The sequence below is a fragment of the Urocitellus parryii genome, chromosome 2, assembly GCF_045843805.1.
Source record: "Urocitellus parryii isolate mUroPar1 chromosome 2, mUroPar1.hap1, whole genome shotgun sequence".
Lineage (NCBI taxonomy): Eukaryota > Metazoa > Chordata > Mammalia > Rodentia > Sciuridae > Urocitellus > Urocitellus parryii.
The window spans coordinates 43,970,188-43,994,173 of record NC_135532.1 but is presented as its reverse complement, the minus strand read 5'-3'; the positions used below and the strand labels follow the sequence as shown (position 1 = coordinate 43,994,173).

Below are 23,986 nucleotides of genomic sequence, written 5' to 3'. Positions count from 1 at the left end.
GCTGATGTATTATTATTTTTACATATTGTTGGACTATTTGCTAAAATTATATTTAGAATTTGTGCATCTATATTTATGAAATATATTGATCTGCAGCTTTGTTTTCTTGTTATGTTTTTGTCAGATGTTAATATCAGGGTAGTGCTAGCTTTAGAATGAATTTGAAAGTGTTTTTGCCTCTTCAGTTTTCTGAATACGTTTGTATAAAATTGATATGTCCCCCTAAATGTTTGTTAAAACCACTGAAATTATCTTGGTTAGGAGTTTTTGTTGTTGTTTTTTTTTTGTGTGTGTGTATATGTGTGGGAGGATTTTTAATGGTAAGTTCAAATTCTTTCATACATATGGCTATTTATCTCTTCTTGTGTCAGAAGACCCGGCTCTTTTAAGAAACTTTTCTTTACAGGAATTTGTTCATTTCATCCAAGTTGTGAAATGTATTAGCATAAAATTTTTCACAATATCTCATTATTTTACTTTTTAAAAATTTTAATTTGTTATGTATGGCAGCAGAATGCATTACAGTTCATATTACACATATAAAGCACAATTTTTCATATCTCTGATTGTACATAACATAGTCACACCATTCATGTCTTCATACATATTCTTAGAGTAATGATGTCTATCTCATTCTACCATCTTTTCTACCCCCATACTCCCTTTCCTTTGCCCTATCTAGAGATCATCTAATCCTCCCATGTCCCTTCCTCATCCCCATTATGAATCAGCATCCTTTAATTAGAGAAAACATTTGGCAATTGGGTTTTTGAGATTGGCTAACTTCACTTAGCATTAAATTCTCCAATTCCATCAATTTATCTGCAAATACCATGATTTTATTCTCTTTTAATGCTGAGTAATATTCCATTGTGTATATATACCACATTTTCTTTATCCATTCATCTACTGAAGGGCATCTGGGTTGCTTCCACAGTTTAGCTACTGTGAATTGTGCTGCTGTAAACACTGATATGGCTGTGTTCCTGTTATATGCTGTTTTTAAGTCCTTTGGGTATAAACCGATGACTGGGATAGCTGGGTCAAATGGTGGTTCCATTCCCAGGTTTTCTGAGGATTCTCCTTACTGCTTTCCATATTGGCTGCACCAATTTGCAGTCCCACTAGCAGTGTATGAGTGTAACTTTTTCCCCACATCCATGCTCATTTTTTTACTTTTTTGATGTATGTGTACCTTTATGTCTCTTTGTTATTTCTTTTTTTTTTGTCTTAGATGATTTAATTGTACATAAAGGAAATAACTTTTTTTGCTGTTATTCAACCATTTTACAATTTTACAAAAAATGAAAGTGACAAATTAATACGATTAAACTTGATGTATGAAAATCTGCACACAAAATTTTAAACAATAAACTTTATCAATTAAGCAAATTTTGTTTCTACACACTAGCTGTACAAAATACACTTTTTTTATTGTTGGTCGTTCAAAACATTACATAATTCTTAATACATCATATTTCACAATTTGATTCAAGTGGGTTATGAACTCCCAATTATACCCCATATACAGATTGCTGAATCACATCAGTTACCCTTCCATTGATTGACAAATTGCCTTTCTAGTGTCTGATGTATTCTGCTGTCTGTCCTATTCTCTACTATCCCCCCTCCCCTCCCCTCCCCTCCCCTCCCCTCCCCTTTTCTCTTTGTTATTTCTGATGTTAGTAATGTGTATCTTCTTTTTTCCTCTTTTTGGATCAGTATGTCTAGAAATTTGTCAATTTTATTGTTATTCTTAAAAAATTCAGTTTTGTTGTTTTTTCTTGATTTTTCTGGTTCCTATTTCATTGATTTTTAAGCTCTAATCAATATAATTTCCATTCTTTTTTTAATTAAAATTTTTTTGGTTGTTGTAGATGGACAGAATATTTTACATGTTTTATTTTTATGTAGTGCTAAAGATTGAACCCCGTGCCTCACACATGCTAGGCAAGTGATCTGCCACTGAGCTACAGCCCCAGCCTTATAATTTCCATTCTTTGGGCTTCATTTGTTCTTCTTTTACCACTCTGTTAAAGGACAACTGAGACCCCTAATTTTAAATACTCCCTTTATCTCAATATAGGCAGTTAGTGCTATATAATTTCTCATGAGGCAGTGAGTGGCATGCCAAAAATTTTTATACATTATGATATCCTTTTCATTCAGCTTTAAAAGCATTGTAATTCCCTTATTTCTCTTTTGACCCGTATTTTCTTTGTTGTTGTTGTTGTTGTTTTGTTTTGTTTTTGTACCAGGGGTTGAACCCAGAGGTACTTAACCACTGACCCACATCCCCAGCCCTTTTTTCTTAGTTTTTCATTTTGATACAAATACTTTTTAAGTTGCTTAGGGCCTTGCTAAATTACTGAAGCTGGCTTTGGAACTCACGATCCTCCTGCCTCACCCTCCTGAGCCACAGGGATTATAGGTATGTGCCACCATTCCTGGCACAACTCATGTGTTTTATTTTTTAATTTTCTTTTTAGTTGTTGAAAGACCTTTATTTTATTATTTATATGTGGTGCTGAGAATTGAATTCAGTGCCTCACACATGCCAGGCAAGTGCGCTGCTGCTGAGCCCCAGGCCCCCATGTAATTTTTTTTTAAATATTTTTTTTTGTGTTTATATTTATGGTATACAATTTAAGTTGTGGAATAAATATATATAATGAAATAGTTATTATAGTGAAGCAAATCAACATATCCATCATCTTACATAGTTATACATTTTTTGTTTTTATTTATGGCAAGAAAATCTAAAAATTTCATTTAGAAGCATCATAAATCCATGATAGTTTTATTATATTTAGTTCTCATGTTGTAAATTAGATTTCCAGACTTGTTCATCCTGCTACTACTTTGTGTCCTCTTGGCTTACATCTTCACATTTACTATCCTCCCCACCCACCATCCCTGATAATCTCTGTTTTATTCTCGTTCATTGTGTATTTGATCCTCATACCCCATTGATTTCCAAATATAAGAATATCATGCAATGTTTTTTTTAGTATAACGTCCCCCATGTTCATCCAGATGGTAACAAATTGTAAGATTTTCTTTTTTAAGTCTGAGTAATATGCCATTGCATGCATAGCTATATACCATAGTTTTCTTATCCATTCATCCATTCATAAACACTTAGTTGTTTCCCTACCTTTGCTAACATGAATAATGCTGCATTGAACACAGGAGTACAGATTTATTGATGAGAAGTCAATTTATTTCCTTTGGGTATATGACCAGAAGAGGAATTGCTGGGTCATGTGGTAGTTCTATTTTTAATTTCTTTAGAAACCACCATACTTTTTCTCATTATGGTTGTTCTAGTTCACATTCCCTTTCTCCACAAGCTCAGCAACATTTGTTATTTTTTCATAATGTCTATTCTAATGGGTGTGAGTTAGTATCTCAGTAGTTTTTATTAGCATTTCCTGATGGTTAATGATGTTAACATCTTTTTATATACTAGGTGACCATTTTTATGTCTTCTTTGGAGAAATGTCTATTCAGATCTTTTGCTTATTTTTCAATCATATAATTTTTTTTCTATTGAGTCATCTGAGTTCTTAATGAGTTTTGGATATTAACCATTTGTATATATGATTTGCAAAATTTCCCTCCAATTTTCATTTTGTTGGTTGTTTCTTTTGCTATACCTAAGATTTTTAGTTTGATGTCTGGATTATTTATATTTGCTTTTGTGGCCCAAGTTTTGATAATAATAATAAAAAAAATCATTGCTAACATCAATGTTCAGGAGTTTTTCATCCATATTTTCCTCTAGGAGTTTTGTTGTTTCAGATACAGCATTTAGGTTTTTGATTAATTTGAGGTGATTTTTGTATATCATGTAAGTTAAAGGTCCCACTTTTTTTTTGCATGTGGAAATCCAGTTTTCCTGTACCATTTACTGGAAAGATTATCCTTTCTCTAAGTATGTCTTCTTGGTGTCTTTGTCAAAAGTAGTTGACCAAGTGCTGGGGTTGTGGTTCAGTAGTAGAATACTTGCCTAGTATGTGTGAGCCCCTGGGTTTGAGCCTCAGCACCACATATAAATAAATAAAATAAAGGTATTGTGTTCAACTACAACTAAAAATAAAAAAAAAAGTAGTTGACTGTATATGTTTGGATTTTTTTCTGTGTTCTCCATTCTATTCTACTGGGCTATGTGTTTGTTTTTGTAGCAGTACCATATGATTTTGATTATTATAGCTCTGTAATAAAATTTCAAAATAAGAAGTATGATGCTTCCATCTTCTTCTTAGAATTGTTTTGGCTATTCAGGATATTTTGTGGTTTCCAGAGGGTTTTAGGATAGTTTTTTCTGTGAAGAATGTTATTGGGATTTTAGTAGTGATTATATTGAATCTATATATCAATATTGGTAAAATAGACATTTTAATTATTCACCAATTCTTATGATCCATGATTCTGAGGTATATTTTCACATATTTGTGCTATCTTCAATTTTTTTCATCAATATTTTTAGTTTTCAGTATATATATCTTTTACCTCCTCATTTAAATTTATTCCCAAGTGTTTTTATTTGGTTCTATCGAATAGGATCATTTTCTTGTTTTTTTTTTCAGCTAGATCATTATTTATGTATAAATGCTACCGACTTTTTAATGTTGATTTTGTACCCTGCAAATTTATTGAATTCACTTATTAATGGTTGTTTGTGTATGTATGTGTGTGTGTGTGTGTGTGTAAAATCTTCGTGGTTTGCTACGTTATATACTATGTCATCTAAAATAGAGATTATTTTACTTCTTCCTTTCTGATTTGGATGCCCTTATTTCTTTTTCTTGTCTATGATTGTTCTTGAGAATAATTCTATGTTGAAAAGAAATGAGTGTGTACATCCTTGCATTGTGCTGGATCGTAGTAGAAAATCTGTTTTCCCCCATTGATTGTAATGTTAGGTGTAGGTTTTCATAAATGGCCTTAAATGTTGAGGAACTTTATGTCTATTCCTAACCTGTTGAGAATTCCTGTCAAGAAAGGATGTTTGCCTTTGTTGAATGTTTTCTTGTATATTGATGGAGATAATCATGTGCTTTTTTAATCTCATTTTGTTAATGTAGTGTATCACAGTTGATTGATTTGCATGTGTTAAATGAATCTTGCATGACCTACTTGGTCATGATGTATAACTTTTTGGATGTGTTGTTGAATTCAGTTTGCTAATATTTTATTGATGATTTTTACATTAATTTGGCCTATTTTGTTTTCTTGTGATGTCTTATCTGGCTTATGTATCAGGGTAATGCTGACTTCATAAAATGTGTTAGGAAGTTTTCTATCTTGATATTTTGGAAAAGTTTAAGAAGAATTTTATTTAATTCTTCTTTGAGTGTTTGATAGAATTCAGCCATGAAGCCATCTGGTCCTGAGCTTTTCTTTGTTGGAAGGTTTAAATTACTTCTTCAACTTCTTTAGTTGTTGTTGACCTGTTCAGACTTTCTGTTTCTTTCTGATTCATTCTTGGTGGGTTGTGTTTATCTTAGAACTTATCCATTTCCTCTAGGATATTTAATTTGTTGGCATAGACTTGTTCATAATAGTCCTTTATGATCCTTTTTATTTCTGATGCATCTGTTATAATGCCTTTGCTTTCATTTTTTATTTTACTTATTCAAGTCTTCTCTCTTTTTCTCTCCAAGTTAGAAAAAAAAATGTGTATTCTGCCACTGTTGAATGGCAAATTCTGTAGATTTTAAAAAAATTTTTTTTAGTTGTTGATGGACCTTTATTTATTTATTAACTTATATGTGGTGCTGAGAATTGAACCCAATGTCTCACACATGCTAGGCAAGCACGCTACCACTGAGCCATAACCTCAGTCCTCTGTAGGTGTTTTTATGTCCATTTTGCCTGAAGTGCTATTCAAGTTTAGTATTCTTTTTTTTAACTTTTTTATTGATTCTTTTTAGTTATATAAGAGACATTAAGATACATTTTGACTTAATCACAAAAGTAAGGAATATAATATGCTCTAATTCAGACCCAGCACTCCCTCCTTCCTCTCCCTCCTCCTGTACCTCTCCCTTTACTCTAATGACCTTTTAGCAATTTATTGATAGTTTTTTTTTTAAATTACTGTCTTGTGTGTATACTTGATGCTGGGATTTACTGTGCTTTATTTATGTGTGTACATACAAAAGGTCAGTCAGATTCATTTGACTGTCCTTCCTTTTCCCATTCCTCCTTTCATTGATGTGGCTGTGTCCTTGTAGTATTCTGTTTTTAAGTCCTTTGGGTATAGACGGAGAAGTGGGATAGCTGGGTCAAATGGTGGTTCCATTCCAAGTTTTCTGAGGACTCGCCATACTACTTTCCAGAGTGGTTGCACCGGCAATATATGAGTGGACCTTTTTCCCCATCCTCAGCAACATTTACTGTTGCTTGTTTTGTTCATAATTGCCATTTTGACTGGAGTGAAATGAAGTCTCAGTATAGTTTTACATTGCATTTCTCTAATTGCTAGAGATGTTGAATATTTTTTCAAATATTTGTTGACTGATCATATTTCTTATTCTGTGAAGTTCAATTCCTTTGCTCATTTATTGATTGGGTTATTGGTTTTTTAGTGTTTTGTTTTCTGAATTCTTTATATATCCTAGAAATTAATGCTCTATCTGAAGTGCAGGTGGCAAAGATTTTCTCCCATTCTATAGGTGCTCTCTTCATCTTCTTGATTGTTTCTTTTGCTATGAAGAAGCTTTTTAGTTTGATACCATCCGATGTATTGATTCTTGATTTTACTTCTTGTGCTTTAGGAGTCTTGTTGAGGAATTTGGTTCCTAAGCATGACATAACAGAGACTGGCCCTACTTTTTCATCTAGTAGGTGCAGTATCTCTTGTCTAATGCCTAAGTCCTTGATCCACTTTGAGTTGAGTTTTGTGTAGAGTGAGAAATAGGCATTTAATTTCATTTTGCTATATATGGATTTCCAGTTTTCTGAGTACCATTTGTTGAAGAGGCTATCTTTTCTTCAATGTATGTTTATGGTACCTTTGTCTAGTATGAGATAACTGTATTTATGTGGGTTTGTCTCTGTGTCTTCTATTCTGTACCATTGGTCTTTATGTCTGTTTTTGTGCCAATACCGTGCCGTTTTTGTTACTATTGCTTCTTAGTATAATTTAAGTTCTGGTATTGTGATGCTTCCTGCTTTTTCTTTTTCCAAATGAATTTCAAGACTGCCTTTTGTATTTCTATGAAGAATGTTATTAGAATTTAAATAGAAATTGCATTAAATCTGAATAGTGCTTTTGGTAGTGTGGCCATTTTGAAAATATTAATTCTGCCTATCCAAGAACATGGGAGATTTTTTTCATCTTCTAAGGTCTTCTTCAATTTCTTTCTTTAGTGTGCTGTAGTTTTTGTTGTAGTGGTCTTTCACCTCTTTTGTTAGATTGATTTCCCCATTTTTTTGAGGCTATTGTGAATGGCATAGTTTTCCTAGTTTCTCTTTCAGTTGACTTATCACTGATATACGGGAGCGCAATTGATTTATGGGTGTTAATTTTGTATTCTGCTACTTTACTGAATTAATTTATGAGTTGTATAATTTTTCTGATGAAATTTTTGGGTCTGTCTTCTGAATATGGAATCATGTTGTTAGCAAATAGGGATAATTTGAGTTCTTCTTTTCCTATTTGTATCCCTTTAATTTCTTTCTTTGAGATAGGGTCTTACTTAGTTAGACTGGCCTCAAATTTTCTGACCCTCTGCTTCAGACTCCTGAGCTGCTGCATTACAGGCATGTGCCACTCCTCCCAGCTATAGATGTTTTAAAGTTTATTTTGTCTGAATGCAATTCAGATCCAGTATTCCATTTTAATTTTCTGCTTGTTCTATCTATTATTGGAAATATTATATTGAAGTCTCCTGCTATTATTTTATTGTTACCCATTTCTGCCTTATATTTGTTTTATGTATATAGGTTTAATAGTGTTGGGTGGTTACATACTTATGAATGCATACCTTCTTTGTCTTTTGTAGTAGCTTTTTATTTGAAGTTTAGTTTCTTAGATATCAGTGTAGTCACCCATTCTTCTTTGGTAAACATTTGCATAGAATTGTTTTTTGCATTCCTTCATGTGTTGTTGTTCTTTTTTTTTTTGGTGGGGGGTACCCACAATTGAACTCAGGGACACTCAACCACTGAGTCTTGTCCCCAGTCCTATTTTGTATTTTATTTAGAGACAGGGTCTCACTGAGTTGCTTAGTGCCTCATTGTTGCTGAACCTGGCTTTAAACTCATGATCATTTTGCCTCAGCCTCCTGAGCTTCTGGGGTTACAGACATGTGCCACTATGCCTGGCCTATGTGTATTTTTTAAGCTGAAGTGGATTTCTTGTAGGCAGCACAGTTAGATCTTCTTCTTCTTTTTTTAATCCATTCATCCACTCTGGGTGTGTGGGAGGGCACTGGGTACTGAGCTACCTCACCAGCCCTTTTTATTTTTTGAGACTGGGTCTTGCTAAGTTACAAAGGCTGTCCTTGAACTCTTGATCCTTCTGCCTCAGGCTCCCAAGTTGTTGGGATTACAGGTGTGCCATCATGCCATTCTATGTCTTGATTGAAGAATTTCATCCATTTAATTTCAAGATTTTTATCATTAGGTAAGGACTTTCTACCACCATTGTGGTATTTTCTGGTTGTTTTTTATAGATTCTTTGATAATGAAAGTATAATGTGCCACTTGTGTGGGTTGAATGTATTTGTGGACCTTGGAGGTTTATCAGTTTGGATGTCCATGTCTTTCAAGACATGGGAAGTCATTAGCAGCTATTTTATTAAATAAGTTTTTTGTCCCTTTCTCTCTTTTCCTTCTGGAACTCCCATAATATGAATATTTGTTTGCTTAAGGTTTCCCATACTCCTGTGGCTTTTCTTTACTTTTTTTACCCCTCTGCCTGAGTTATTTCAAAGACCTGTTTTTATATTTACAGATCTTTCTTCTGATTGATCTAGTTTGTTGTTGAAGTTCTGTATTATATTTTTTTTTATTTCATTGAAATATCAGCCCCAAGGATTTGTTTCCTCTTTTTTTAATGATGACCATCTCTGTTGAATTTCTCATTCAGATCATGAATTGCCTTCCTAATTTCATTAAATTTTGTCTGTATTTTCTTGTGTCTTATTGAGTTCCTTTAACATAGTTATTTTACATTTCTTTTCAGGAAATTCATAAATTTCCATTTCTTTGTGGTCTGTTACTAAAGAATTAGTGATATCGTGTTTCCTTACTTTTTCATGTCTCTTGTGTCCCTGCATTGATTTCTGTCCATCTGGTAAAACTTTTACCTCTCCCAAACATCACAGAGGAAGACTTTCCCCTATAGGTGGGCCGAAAGGTGCTGGTCACAGTAGCTCTGGGTAGGTGCAATGATGTAGACTCTATGCAGCATCTTTAGTTGTGATCAACATCATTGATGAGTCCAGGTGTCTCAGTGGTCTAGGGTGCAAGAGTTTGTAGCAGTGATGGTGGTAACAGGTTATTGGGGTCCTCAGTGGTAAGGATCTCTTTAGAAATCTTGCTGTGTTTGTCTTTCCCACAGTGGGCATTTTTAGCTGAGGGATTTATCATGGTTGTCCAGTCAGATATTGTCCAAAGACAGTGATAATGTCACTGGGGTCCAGGGTATAAGTGCTTGGTGTGGCTTTGGAACTATGGTTCTGGGGTTAGGGACTTTTGAAACTATGGTAGCTTTGTAAGAATGAAACCTGAAGAATTGGTTCTCTATCTTTCTCTCTTTTTTTGTTTTGGTGTGCCACTCCTTGAACCCAGGGGCACTTAAACTCTGAGCCACATCCTTTTTATTTTTTATTTTGAGATAGGATCTTGCTAAATTGTTTAATTCCTGCTAAATTGCTGAGGCTGACTTTTAACTTGGTGATCCTCCTGCCTTAGCCTCCCAAGCTGCCTGGATTATAGGTATATGCCACCACACCCAGCTTGGTTCATTTTCAAAGGCATAGGTAGATACATTTCTCCCACAAAGTTGGGTCTGTTTCTCTGAGGCAATACACTGGGACCACAGGGCAGGGATGTATGGATGTGACTTTGATCTTGGAGGGAAGGGCACAGCACTGGCATGGCTATGGGGAAGAAGTGCTTTGGGGGCTTGGGCCCTGGAAGACAGGGCACATCTGCAATTTGGACCTTAGAACCAACAGGACATAGTGGCAGCATGGGCCCTGGCACATGAGAGGTACCATGCATTGGTGACTGTAGACCCCCAAATGGTGGGAATGACACAAGCCATGCTTTGCGTGGCCAGGTGCTTCATCAATAGCAGCAGTAGCAAGAACCTAGGAGAGGCAAGGCATAACTGTGGCTTGGGCCCTGGTAAATAAGCACCGGTGCAATGAAGATGCCCCCCTTTGGGTGCCTCAACAGATCATATTCTGGGTGCTTACTTCAGTTCCTGGAAGATGGAGCCTTGTGGCTATTCAACCTAGATGGCAGGGTAGCTAAACTCATCCAGGCCTTTGATTACTTACAGTACAAGTTTCTGCTTCAGTTTAGCCCCAGAAAACATAAATACACAGGTCAAATGAGGCTTTGATTCTTCAGGTCACGGTGCTGTGTCAGCTGTGGCTTTAGGGGGTACAACTGCGTTAGTGTGTCAGATGGTTGGGATTTACCCCTCCCAAGGGAGAGGGCTCCATGTTGGCTTGGGGACTAGAATTTGAAGTTGCTCTGGTAGTTCATGGCTGGTAGAGAGAATTGTGCCATTTCAGCTAAGGCCCTGAATGTGGGCTGTACCAATTATTGGGATGGGGTGTGTGTGTGACATGCACATGAAAGCTTGTTCCAGGGAGTAGAATGTAGCAGTTTCTAAGCTCAGGAATGATGGACTACTAGTAGAATTGGTGCAGTGGTGTCAAAGCCTCTAGTATTGAGGGATTCCATGGCTATTTGTCCCTGGAGTAAGGTGTACTCTAGCAGTGGTTCTGGTTCTGTGATAGGATAGTTAAATAGTAGCTTGAGCCAGGGGTGTGGGGTGAAGTTGTGAGTGGTATGGAATTGGGGATGGGCAAGGCTCTGTTGGTTTCTTCTCTGCGGGTAGCATTATGTGGACTCTTGGGAGCTCCCTTGGCTGCTTTCCTTTAGTTATTTTGGTTGAACTATGGATATTTATTTTCTGTTTTGTGATTTTTTTTTTTTAGGGGAGATCACTGAGAACTTCTGCTTAGCCATTTTCCTGATATCACTTGGCAGTCATTTCATTTCTTATTTAGATATGTGCTATTTAGTTTCTAAATGTTTGGAGACTTTCTGAAGATCTTTCCATTATTAATTTCCAATTTAGTATGGGGCAGAGAACATACTTTGTATACTTGAATCCTTATAATGTTCCTTGGTGATGTTCCTAATATTTAAATGTTCCTAATATTTAAAAAGTGATAATATATGCCTTCCATATAAAAATATTCTATAAGTACTGTTTTGTGACCATTTTCACAAAGCAATATATTCTGGAAAGTTTTTTTTTTTTTTTAGCAAACATTTTCTAAAGCTCAACCTAAACATTTTTTTGGGGTAGAATTTTTGGCTCAAAAAATCAAAACAATGTAAAAATACATATTGAGAAATATTTCCTCCCATTTCCTTTCACATTATTCTTACAGTATTAGTTTCAAGGATATTCATTTTGTATTTATGCAAACACAAGCAAATATGCAACCTTTACCCAAAAAGTGTACAGTGGGACACTTAGTCATTGTATGTGAATATACTATAATTTATTTACTCTATATTTACCAGTTTTTCTAATTTTAAGAAAAACTAAATATCTTCTCTGTGCTGAGTACTGTGCTGGCCAATGTTATGGTTTTCATTTAGTTTTTGTTACAGCCATATCACATGAAAACTCATCAGCTCATTTTATAGATAGTGACTTTATATAAACTGAGATCTTATATATGTATTATTTTCTGATAACATCTTCAAGGACATTCTTGTACTTTGTGTTCTTGATGATAAGCATATAGATTTCAATAAATGGACCTGTGTAAATACTTGAGCTTTTTAGTTCAGTTAGCCCATGTTGTAAATAATGAGGGCTTTGGTTCTAAACACAGTGTATTGTGTCCCCTGCCTTCATTTCCCTCTTTGAAGTCCACTACATCCATTTACAAATGATACACAGTAGATACATGATGGTTTAGTAGAAGAGCATGCAATTACAGTGAGGAGATTAGTTGTGCTTCTTTTGAAATCTTGCACTGTAATATGTATAGAAAAAATTCAGGGGAGTGTGATGGATGTGAGTTAAGATATCTCTGAGAGATTTTGTGGGATGACTGTGGCGGATGACATGGTACCATGATAGCTTGTCCCCAAAGGGTAGAGTGCAGCAGTAGATATGAGAGAGTACCAACTCAGGCTCTATTGATTAGGATGTGTAAATACTGGGTTCCTTTCTCTCTCATTTTTTCAGGGTGGGTTCTAGGCCCAGAGGATAATTTTAGTGTAAACCCAAGAGTCCATTCATAACCACTTAGTTTACACTGTGCAGCCTGTTGTCCAGGCCACACATCAGGGGAAAGGATTTTTCAGGTGAAGATAGGTCTTTTCCTACCTGGATCTCATTGACTGAGGGACTGGACAAAGTACTTTAGCCATAATCCTCATAATAACCATACCTGATAAGTATTATTACCCTTTTTCTGAAAATAAGGAAACTTAGAATAGGCAAATTCTTGTCCAAGAACACTGATAAATGACTGGTAAAGGAAAGTGTCAAAATCACAACTGTAGTTTTTAACTATAGTTTTGTTTGGAATCAAAGTTTTTTTTTTCTTTCTTTTATGTTGTCTCTTGGGATACTAAGCAACATCACTAGTTTTGAAGAATTTATTATAAGAGAATTTGAACTATGTTTAATTTTCTGGAATTCTAATTTTTACTTTTATGACAAATTGGAGTCTGTAAAGGAAGAAAATTAAAATTTAGATTACTCTAATAAAATTATTTTAAAGCCCTTGAATATGACTGATCAAAAATAGCAATTTTTTAATATTTATTTTTTTTAAAAAAATCAATAAAAAATAAAATAATACTATGCTTAAAAAAAGGCAATTTTTTTTTGAAACAAATATCGACAAGGAATTGAAACAATAATTAGCCCAACACGAGCCAGGTATTTTATTTCTACATAGAAAGGGAATCAAAATATGGTACTACTTTGACATAAGCTTATTATTAGTAGACTCCTGAAAGGTAGCATTTTGTGCCTGAAAACAAGTTGGGGATTTCTCTCATGTGCTGGGCCATGTTTATATTAGGTTATGCACTGCAGCATGGCAGTTTATTTTGCAGATGTTCATAATGTACAGTCTTAAATCTTATTTCTATTTCTGGCATGCTTTTAAGTATGACTCATGCTTTCTTGAGGCCATCCTAAAAATACAGCTAGTTTCAATCATTAATGTAAATACACCACAGGCATCACATAGCACTATATAATGCTTTCTTTTAGCATTTTAATGAAATTTCCTGACAAATTAAATATGGGATTTGTTTGTTTGTTTGTTTTTCAAAATATACTATCCTAAAAAAGGAATAAAGAAAGTAGAATTTTTTTATGGAGAAGTGAGTCCTGTGATAATATAATGTACATAACATAATGACTGACATTTTAATAGAAAGAATAGAATATATTATTGATATCACCAAAAATAAGAGAAATAGAACTAATGGACAGAACATTGAGTCCACTAAAATTTTTGATGTATCCCTGTGGGTCTGCACTTGTAGGGAAAGTCTTGAACCTAGAGGACATAATGACTAGAATGTAGGCTTTAGATTGGAACAACTTGGGTCTAATATTGGTTTAAGGACTTACCAACTGAACAAATGATATTGCCTTTTCAACTTTGCTTTTCTTATTATAAGAAATAATGAGTATTTAACAAACACATAGCACTTACTGGACCATGTTCTAGCTCTGTGAGTACAATTTTTAGGTCCCTTATACAGATGGGGAAACTGCACACAGATTAAATAACTGGATTAAGGTTACACAGCTAGTAAATAATAGATTTACAATTTGAACCCAGACAGTGTGGCTCAGGTCTGTGTCCTTACACAGATGTAGTCTGTTGCCTCATTGGGTTATTGTGAGATCTAAATTATTTTCTACACTATAGAAGATCATTTGTATTTTTATCTAGCACAGGATAAGAATGCAATAATTTATGGTTATTAGGGCTATTTTTTTTTGGGGGGGGAAGATGAAAGTAGGGAAAAATATGGTCATTGTAAGATACACCATAGCCTATAAGATCTGCCACAAGATTAAGAAGCTACTTAGAATTGAAAGTGATGATGAAAGCCTTAGATATCCTGACATCTCCTCCAGGCCTACATAAAGGAAGAATTTGCTACTGACTTGCATCCCTAACAATGTCATCTTGCAACAGGTAGGGGAACTGAGAGGAATGCTTTCTCTGGGCTTAATTGTGACTAATTACAACTCCTTAGCAATGTGCTGGTAATGGAGGCAATTGAGGAAAAAAAAAAGTCTATATAGCATTTCTCAATTAGGATGCTATTAACCTTTTGGCAGTATGGGACTATCTTGGACATTTCATTTAGCATCACTAAATATTGGTAGTAAACCAAATTATTCCTAATTGCCTGAAGCTTTGCAACAATTGAAAGTATTCCGAGACATTTCCAGATGCCTTCTGCAGGTATTGGGTTATGGCAGTACTACCATTGGTTGAAAACCACTGTTGAGTGCTAAGAATAAGGGAAGTGGTTGCTGAAAATTGTCAGATATTTCTTAAGCCAGTGGTTCTCAACACACATGAAATGGAGGACACTCTCATGAGCATTCACAGGTCTATACACAATTCCTAAGGTTCTAACTTTAAATAACTCCATGCCTTTCTGCATTCGATTGAGAACTGCTGCCTTGGATTTAAAACAACCTTGAAAATGAATATAGTTCCAAGATCAAGACATTTAAATAGACTGGAACTATCTAGAACTAAAATAAGACTGTTATTATGAATAGTTACCAATAGTTATAAATAATAAAAGGTGGGAGGAAGCTGAAGAGACCAACTTGGCTTTACCTTTTAGAACTTGGCAAAGTTCAGTAGTCAAGTCTAGATAATGGAATATCAGGCACATTGCCAAAGTTGAACACAAAGAGTAACATGAAACTGTGAGAGTAGGGTAAGAAAGCCTGTGGCCAGAATAAGCCAAGGTTTGTAAAGTAGGAAAAAATACCCCAAATGTTTTTAACAATTTATTTGATATTAGAGTAAGAAGAAGTAGTAGCTCTGCAGCATAGGGAAATTGTGTCATATTACTGATAAAGAATTTAGGGTTTCTTAATTCTTATTTATTTTGTCCTTAAACAGCAGGGAGACTGACTTATTTTGAAATAAGATTAGACTGTTTATCACAAAGATGGATAGGAAAAAAATAGTTACAAGGACATCTGTTAGTTATATGTGAGGTTAACTCTGTAGACCCAGGTGAATTGAATCCTAATACCAAGAAACTACTTGAAAGAGTTCTCAGAAGTATAAATATTAGAGCAGTGTTTTTCAATCAGTTTTTTATTATGGTTCTTTTAAGGACATTCTTCTCCATCTCAATTTTCTTCTCCAATTCCATGAAATTTTAATACCACAGAGATGTTGTATACCCATTTATGTAAAGGTCCTCCTTTTAGAGGACCACAAGACATTGTTATATCGAAGATTTTTTTTCTCAAACTCTCTTCCAGTAGCTTCCCCTGAAGATGTATGCCCCCATCCATGTCTTACCTCTAAGACAAAAAAGGAGCCAAGTACCTCCACTTGCGTTGATTTTCAGACATAGAGGAGTTTGTTTTGGGGAAATTACAAGATGCTTTAGTTTACTCCAGTGATGTAATAAACCAACCAATCTACCCAAAACCTCTCCCTTGATCTTTCTACCAGGATAAAGAAAACCAGAAAATTACCTTTTCTAGCGATTAGTTTTCTTTGGGAGTGAGGGGCTAATAATGTTGTGCTGTCAGAGGACAACAAAACAAAACAAAACCACTTGCACTTCTATGCAAGCTTTCTTAGTTGGATGTTTAAATTATTTCATGACTTCATTGGATGATTAAACAAAGTTAAAAAAGCATGGATATTCAATATATGCAAAAGAGTATATAATATACGTTTCTCATTTTATGTATATATAAAATGTAGCATAATAAAGCAAACACTGTAGCCCATGTCCAATTTAAAAACTAGACTACTACTCATACCATTGTAGCGTTCCATGAGGATCTCTGTGATTCCATGCCCACCTCACATCCCCATGCATCCAGTTTTTTGAATTTATCATTCCTTTGCTTTTTGAGCATTGTTTTGTCATGTTATCTCAAAAGAATTCATTTTCTGGTTTGTTGAACTTTATCACAATAGTTCAAATGATTTATTTTGTGGCAGTTTTTCACTCGATATGATATTTTTAAGGTTCAACATTTGTTGGCATTTTCCCTTATCTGAAATGCTTGGAACCAGGAGTATTTTGGATTTCACATTTTTTTAAAAATGTGGAATATTATTTTGGAATATTTGTTTATATATTAGAGATGAGACCCATGTTTAAACATGAAATTCACTTATATTGCATATATACATTATACACATTGCCTGAAGATAATTTCAAACAACATAGTCCATTTACATTTTGACTACAGCCTGTCACATGAGATCACATGTGAAATTTTTCACTTGTGGTGTTATCTAGGCACTCAAAAATTTCACATTTTGGAGCATTTAGATTTCAGATTTTTTTCGAAGTAGGTTATAATTTATTCTGTTTTTGTTCTTTTGTAAATTTTCCATCATGTGTAGTTTATCATTTTCCTTTCCCCAGTTTTATTTCATTTTGAACAATGTTGCTCAGAGTATTCTACATGTCTTTTAGTTGTACAAGGGCAAGAGATTTTCCTATATACCTAGAGATGGACTCTTTGAGTCATTGGGTAGTTTACACATGAACAAACACAATTTATCTGTATTAATTTAAATATTTTAGAACATGTTGAGGTAGAAGATAAGCACATTGGAGCTTATTTAGTAGCAGACTTAGAAGGGCATTGTATAGAGTAGTCTTCTGTTCCCAAAAGAATTTGTACAGAAGAATAGATTTAAATTATAAATTCCAAAGTAGTTTTGAATCTACATCAGACTTTCTAGTTGTGGAGTTTGGGAAACCTTAAAAACATTGCTAACTTAAGTTATACTTACTTGTCTCCAAATTTTCAAGTCTGTGATAATCATTATTTGAGGTGATTGTTTGTATCTCCCTTTTGGAACAAAAGGGTAAGGCTGTGGAATTGTGGTAAAATAATGATACCAGTTCCTCAAGTTATCCTTGAAAATTACTTTCATTTCTTTAGGGAAACTTATAGTTGATTATTCAAATGTCCTTATATGTTTTCACATGTAGGGTATGTGACTTTTTGTGATATCAAAGACTTCGTGCTGTTTTAGCATTGATAATAATAGTTTTATTGTGAAAGAGTAAAAATTCACCAGGTATCTCTATAGTCTCAGTCTCATCTCTTGTCTCATACACACACACACACACATACACACACACGCATATTTTAAAATATACAGTCTGCATTGCTCAGAGATTTGTACTAAAAATGTTAGTCCAATTTGCATTTCATTTTCTCTTTTTTCCTACTTAAAGTTTCAGACCCTCCGACTCAATCTGTAGTTCAGCATCTAAGATGGATAATGCAGAAGGATCTTTTGGGGCAAGATATCTTTCTGATAGGACCACCTGGACCTCTTCTACGCTCTATTGCTATGCAATACTTGGTGAGCAATCAATTCTTGTCAATTCATAAAGGTCTTAATTTTGATAATCTATGTAACAAAGTAAGTAAGCATTAAGATTTATAAAAATATCAGAATTAATGACTTCTTGAAATACCAGTATCAAAGGGTAATATATAAATGTTTGGCAAAAGTTATTTGGGAAGAAAGTACACATCTACTATGAATGGCTTTAGCAGATTTTTCTGTAACTAGAAATTCCTCCACTTTAAATAGAAAAGAAGTAAGAACCCAGACAAGTAGTGGATAGAACCAGCAAACAAACAACAAACACACTTTAGTTTTAAACTACCCAGTGAACTTTCCTTATCTCAGGTTTACAGCTTAAAAACCCAGTTACCTTGAATTGATGAAATGATAGTCTTTGGAGGGAATGTAAAGGTTTGTAAATCATTTCTAATGTGTTATATGCTTTCTTTTTTTTTCTTTAACTAGACAAGAAAACAAATTATCAGAACTTGATTAGCACGTTCTATCTTTATCCAATAATAAGTGATGGAGCTCGACTTTAAATCTCATATTGTTTCCCCTTTTTGACATGTTATCCAATGCTAGAGGTTCTTTAATAGAATTGAAATGTTTAAATATCAACCCAAATAAAGTTTTATAAGACTTTTCTACAGATTTATCAATGTTAATCGATTGGCATTGCTATACTGAATCAAGGAAGAATGCCATCAAATGAAGTTGTGCTCTAACAATAGTTTTTAGGATGAAGGGAAAACCATTGTTTAAAACTCCTTTGTATTATTTGGTATTAAAGGATTGGTTTCTATGTTATTGAATTCTACAACATATACTTAATTTTATTTCAGTGGTGAATTTACTTTGGTACTTCAAAAAGCATGTGAGGAAGGAATGATAAAAATACATTGGACGGGCTGGGGTTGTAGCTCAGTGGTTGAGTGCTTGCCTGGCATGTGTGAGGCACTGGGTTTGATCCTCAGCACCACATAAAAAAATAAATGAATAAAAACAAAGATATTGTGTCCATTTACAACTAAAAAAATGTTAAAAAAATACATTGGACAAGCTGGGCAACAGTGGTACATACCTACAAACAGCTATTAAGAAAGATCACATGTTTGAGGTAGGCAACTTAAAGAGACTTTGTCTCAAAGTATGAAAAAGACTGGAGGTGTAGCTCAGTGGTATAGGACCCCCAGTTCAAACCCCATAAAATGGATAGGAAAGAACCTAATTCTTACTACCCTTACCTTTTGTATCTTACTTATTCCTAGATTCAGTGTGTGAGGCCTAACATGCCTTTATAGCATTATCATGTCTTTTTAAATAATGTTATTGTATTTTTATAACTTAATTTTATTAATTTTTATGTGGCGTTGAGGATTGAACCCAGTGCCTCGAACATTGTTAGGTCAACACTCTGCTACTGAGCTACGACCACAGCCCCTTATAGGCTCTTTATTAACACACATGGTGAAATTGTTTTGTCTAAGAACAGGGGATCAGCTATTAAGAATCCCTCGAAATTTCTGCCTCTAAAGACATTATCTACCTCTTTAATTTTTAGATGTACACTCTCTCCCTTGCTTTTTTCAAAGACAATCTCATTGAGATTTTGATTCTGACAAGACTTTGAAGCTTGTTGGGATTGTGGAATAAGAAGGACAAGGAGATTTTAGGGGCGTTTTTGGTTAAAAAATGCAACATAAGTCTGTCACTGTAAAGCCTGTATGTTTGAAAACAACCACAACCAAACTTTAAATTGTGAAATACAGCTGAGGCAGCCATATGATGTGGAAATACACGTTTGAAAATTCAATACTAGCTTAAGCCACCCTGCAAACTGTGCAGTGAGTACTATTGTCAATAGGTATAAGAGCCTTTATTTAGTCATGCCCAGAGTAGATAATATCTTTAGAGGCAGAAATTTGGGGGCAAACCTGAAGAACCAAAGAGAAATAAGTTGATAATTGTCTTTATGTGATATTTAACTCATACAAGGTTTGTAGATTTAAAAACAAACAAACAAAATAAAGCAAAACAAAAGCCCCCAAACAAAACACTCAGCAGACCACTGCTACCTCTTCCTAGTTCTGTTGTGGCTTGCTTGGTCTACTGTCACGAAGAAGCACCTGAAGAGACTGTAGTGCTTGTCATGGCTGTCCCAGGAAGCTGTTAAGACCGAGGATAATGATAACATTGTCCTCAGTGTGGCAGTTCAAGGTTTAACTGTGGTGCAATTTAACAATCAGAGGCATACATAGCCTTGTCAACCATTGTGAATGACAGGGTTTTCAGTGAAGGGGATCACATTCAGCCAATGAAAGAAGCAGATACAAAGGTAGTAGTGATGTGTTCCAGAAACAGGAAGGAGGTTATCTGCTAAAAAGAGAAACTGGTACTTTCCTCCAAAATTGGATCTCACAGACAATTCATTTGTATTTAGGAAAATGTTGTTTGGTAACACCACATCTTTATCACTGTGCTGTATGTATTCTATGCTTAAAAATGTTTCCTCTTTTCCATACATAAAGTTATAGCAACATGGGAACAAGCATACTTTAAAAATGGAATGAAAATAATGATGTATTTTTTTTTTTGCTAATATAAAATAACAATAGGATGGAGAGAAAAAGTTACTTTCTGTGGTAGTAACCCTTTATGCCATCAGTGACATGTTCATTCAACTTTTTCCTCTATTCTCTGGTAAATTAATTTGTTTTCCCTGTTTAGTAAAGACTTATTAAATCTCTTATTTGACTGGAAAATATCATTGTTTTTAATTCAAGGATAATGCAAGGATAATGTTAGAGGTTTTTTTAAATCTTGATGTTCTATATCAGACACAATGAGTTTGAATGGATAAATTATTTGGAAAGAATTGTATTATGGATGGTTTTCCCTTCAATCACATGATGTTTTGGTAAAATGATTTCCCCCGCTCATTCCTCTCCTTCTCTCCTCTCTCCTCCTTCTTTTCCTCTTCTTCCTCCTTCTTTTTTCATCTCCTTCAGCTGTGCTTGTGTGTCTCCTCTCTGTTGACCTGACTTGACATTTACCTTACTTTAATTCTTGGAAAGTTATCTAACTTACTGTATATATTTGGTAAACATTGGTCAATGGAATGAAATAATTTAAATCACGTTTAAAATTACATGAACTTTATTTATAGAAATTGTTATAATTTGTGAGTACCAAATAGGAATATTGCCACATTATTATTCATGATATTTGAAAAGAATTCTACAGAAGAAATTAAGGTTTACAGGATCTAATTTTGATAAATTATTGCCCTAGTGGGACTGAGTGCAGTAGAAAGAGAGCACTAAGAGATATATGCATTTTGATTAGTATTCAATAGGTTGTATTTTTCTCAAAGCTGAGACTCAAAAGATTTTCATCCAGAATTTCATTTAAATGTTCTTCTCGAGGGTATTGTCATTGTCAAATAAGTTGTTCCAAATCATTTCCTGGTAGTTTGATTTTAGTTCTTTAACAACTCTCTATTCTACAGGAGCTAACCAAAGGGAGGTTGAATACATTGCCCTGTCAAGGGACACCATTGAAACTGATCTCAATCAGCGAAGAGAGATCCGTGCAGGCACGGCTTTTTACATTGATCAGGCAAGTTCTTATTCCACTCCAACCTGTGAATGGTTACTCCAGGACTGTATGAAATTGATTTTTAAAGTAGAAAGAGAATGGCTCATATAACAGTGAAAGATAGATATACTATGCCCTCTCTAGACAGATTTAATTTAGATTTTAGGTTTTCTCATTCTTGGAAATGTCTCCTTGGTTTAGTACTAAATGAGAAACACTAGATGAAATTAATGGTTCCAAATTGTCAGCTAATGATCAACATGCCAATTTCTTTCTTTTAATTTTTCCCTTTGGTACTGGGGATTGAACCCAGAGGCGCTCAACCACTCAAGCCAAATCTCCATCCCTTTTTTAATTTTTTAGTTTGAGACATGGTCTCACCAAGTTTCTTAGGGCCTTCCTAGGTTGCTGAGGCTGGGTTTGAATTTGGGATCCTCCTGTCTCTACCTCTGAGCCACTCAGATTATAGGCATGCATGATAGTTATTTAATTTTCAATTTCTTCCTAGTTTTTACCTATATATATTTGATTATCTAAAAACAAGAATTAAGAAGATTTTATTATAGGAAATTCACTAGCATACTTATTTAAGTATGATTGAAGGTCAATTGGGTAACAGTGTATTAGAGGGAATGAAATTAAATATTTACTGCTATGACTTTAGCTTTTCTTGAGGGGTGTCTTAGGTATAGATTGCCAACTAAAATAATCTTCTATTATTATTATAATATTTTATAATGTCCTAATATTATAATGATGCTGATTAAATATTTCTCAAATATATTACTTAAAATATTAAATGTTGTTCTTAGGAATACCTTATAGAAAGTAGTGTAGAGACTATAAATAATCAATTTATAGAGAAATGATTTCAAATATACAATAAATTCATGGAAATATGATTGAACTTTTTGTTTGTAAAAATAAAATTAAAACACTAATGTGCTGCTGTTTTATTTTCACCTCTCAAATTGGGGAAGAGCGAAGAATTCACTAAGGTCCAGTGTTGATGAGGAATAAGGGATGAAGAAGCAGCATTGCTGTTGATGGCAACATAAATCAATGCAGTATTTATTTATTATTTATTTATTTTTATTTCTTACATACATGACAATAGTGGAATACATTACAATCATAATTATTCATTCACAGCACAATTTTTCATATCTCTGTATATAAAGTATGTTTATGCCAAATTATGCCATTATACATGAGCTCTCTTTTTTTTGCATTACAATTTTTTTAAAGAGAGAGGAGAGAGAGAGAGAGAGAATTTTTTAATATTTATTTTTCAGTTTTCGGTGGACACATCTTTATTTTTTATTTTATGTGATGCTGAGAATCAAACCCAGGTGAGCGCGTTATCGCTTGAGCCACATCCTCAGCCCAACATTACAATTCTTAATACACCTTTATACCACAATTTATCATATCTCTGTTTGTATATAAGGTATGTTGACACCAAATTCACATCTTCATACATGTATTTTGTATAATGATGAGGGTCTCCTTCCACCATCCATGCTATTCCCCTTCTCTCTTCCTTTCCCTCCTACCCCTATGCCCTATCTAGAGGTAATCTTCCTCCCTTGCTTTCCCTCCCAACCCCATTTTGAGTCACCCCCCTTATATCAGAGAAGAATTGATTTTATTTTTTTAAATACATGACAGCAGAATGCATTACAATTCTTATTACACATATAAAGCACAGTTTTTCGTATCTTTGTATATAAAGTATCTCACGCCAATTCATGTCTTTGTTTTTTTTTGCATTACAATTCTTATTACACATATATACACAATTTTTCATATCTCTGTTTGTATATAAAGTTGGTTGACACCCAATTTGTGTCTTCATACATGTACTTTCAATAATGTTATTCATAACATTCCACCATCCTTGCTAATCCCCTGCCTCTTCCCTTTCCCTCCCTCCCCTCTTTCCTTTCTAGAATTAATCTATTACTCCCATGTTCCCACTCCCTACCCCACTATGAGTCAGCCTCCTTATATTAGAGAAAACATTCAGCATTTATTTTTTTTGGTATTGGCTAACTTCACTTAGCATTATCTTCTCCAACACCATCCATTTACCTGCAAATGCCATGATTTTATTCTCTTTTATTGCTGAGTAAAATTCTATTGTTTATATGGGCCACATTTTTTTTATCCATTCATCCACTGAAGGGCATCTAGGTTGGCTCCAAGTTGAGCTATTGTGAATTGTGCTGCTATAAACATTGATGTAGCTGTGTTCCTGTAGTATGCTGTTTTTAAGTCCTTTGGGTATAGACCAGGGAGTTATATAGCTGGGTCAAATGGTGGTTACATTCCCAGCTTTCCAAGGAATCTTCCATATTGTTTTCCATATTGGCTGTACCAATTTGCAGTCCCACCAGCAATGTATGAGCGTACTTTTTTCCCCACATCCTCGCCAACACTTATTGTTGTTTGTCTTCATAATAGCTGCCATTCTGACTGGAGTGAGATGATATTTTAGATTAGTTTTGATTTGCATTTCTCTTATTGCTAGAGATGAT

At 34.3% G+C, this 23,986-nt stretch overlaps 1 protein-coding gene across 1 annotated transcript in view; it reads left to right on the top strand.

Annotated features, from left to right (window-relative positions):
- LOC144253356 (von Willebrand factor A domain-containing protein 8-like) overlaps positions 1-23,986 on the top strand; it is a 243,155-nt gene that overhangs the window by 32,410 nt on the left and 186,759 nt on the right. The window contains exons 3-4 of the mRNA XM_077795473.1: positions 17,728-17,862; positions 21,361-21,467. Of these exons, the coding sequence (XP_077651599.1) occupies positions 17,728-17,862; positions 21,361-21,467 (242 nt within the window). The remainder of the gene's footprint in view (positions 1-17,727; positions 17,863-21,360; positions 21,468-23,986) is intronic.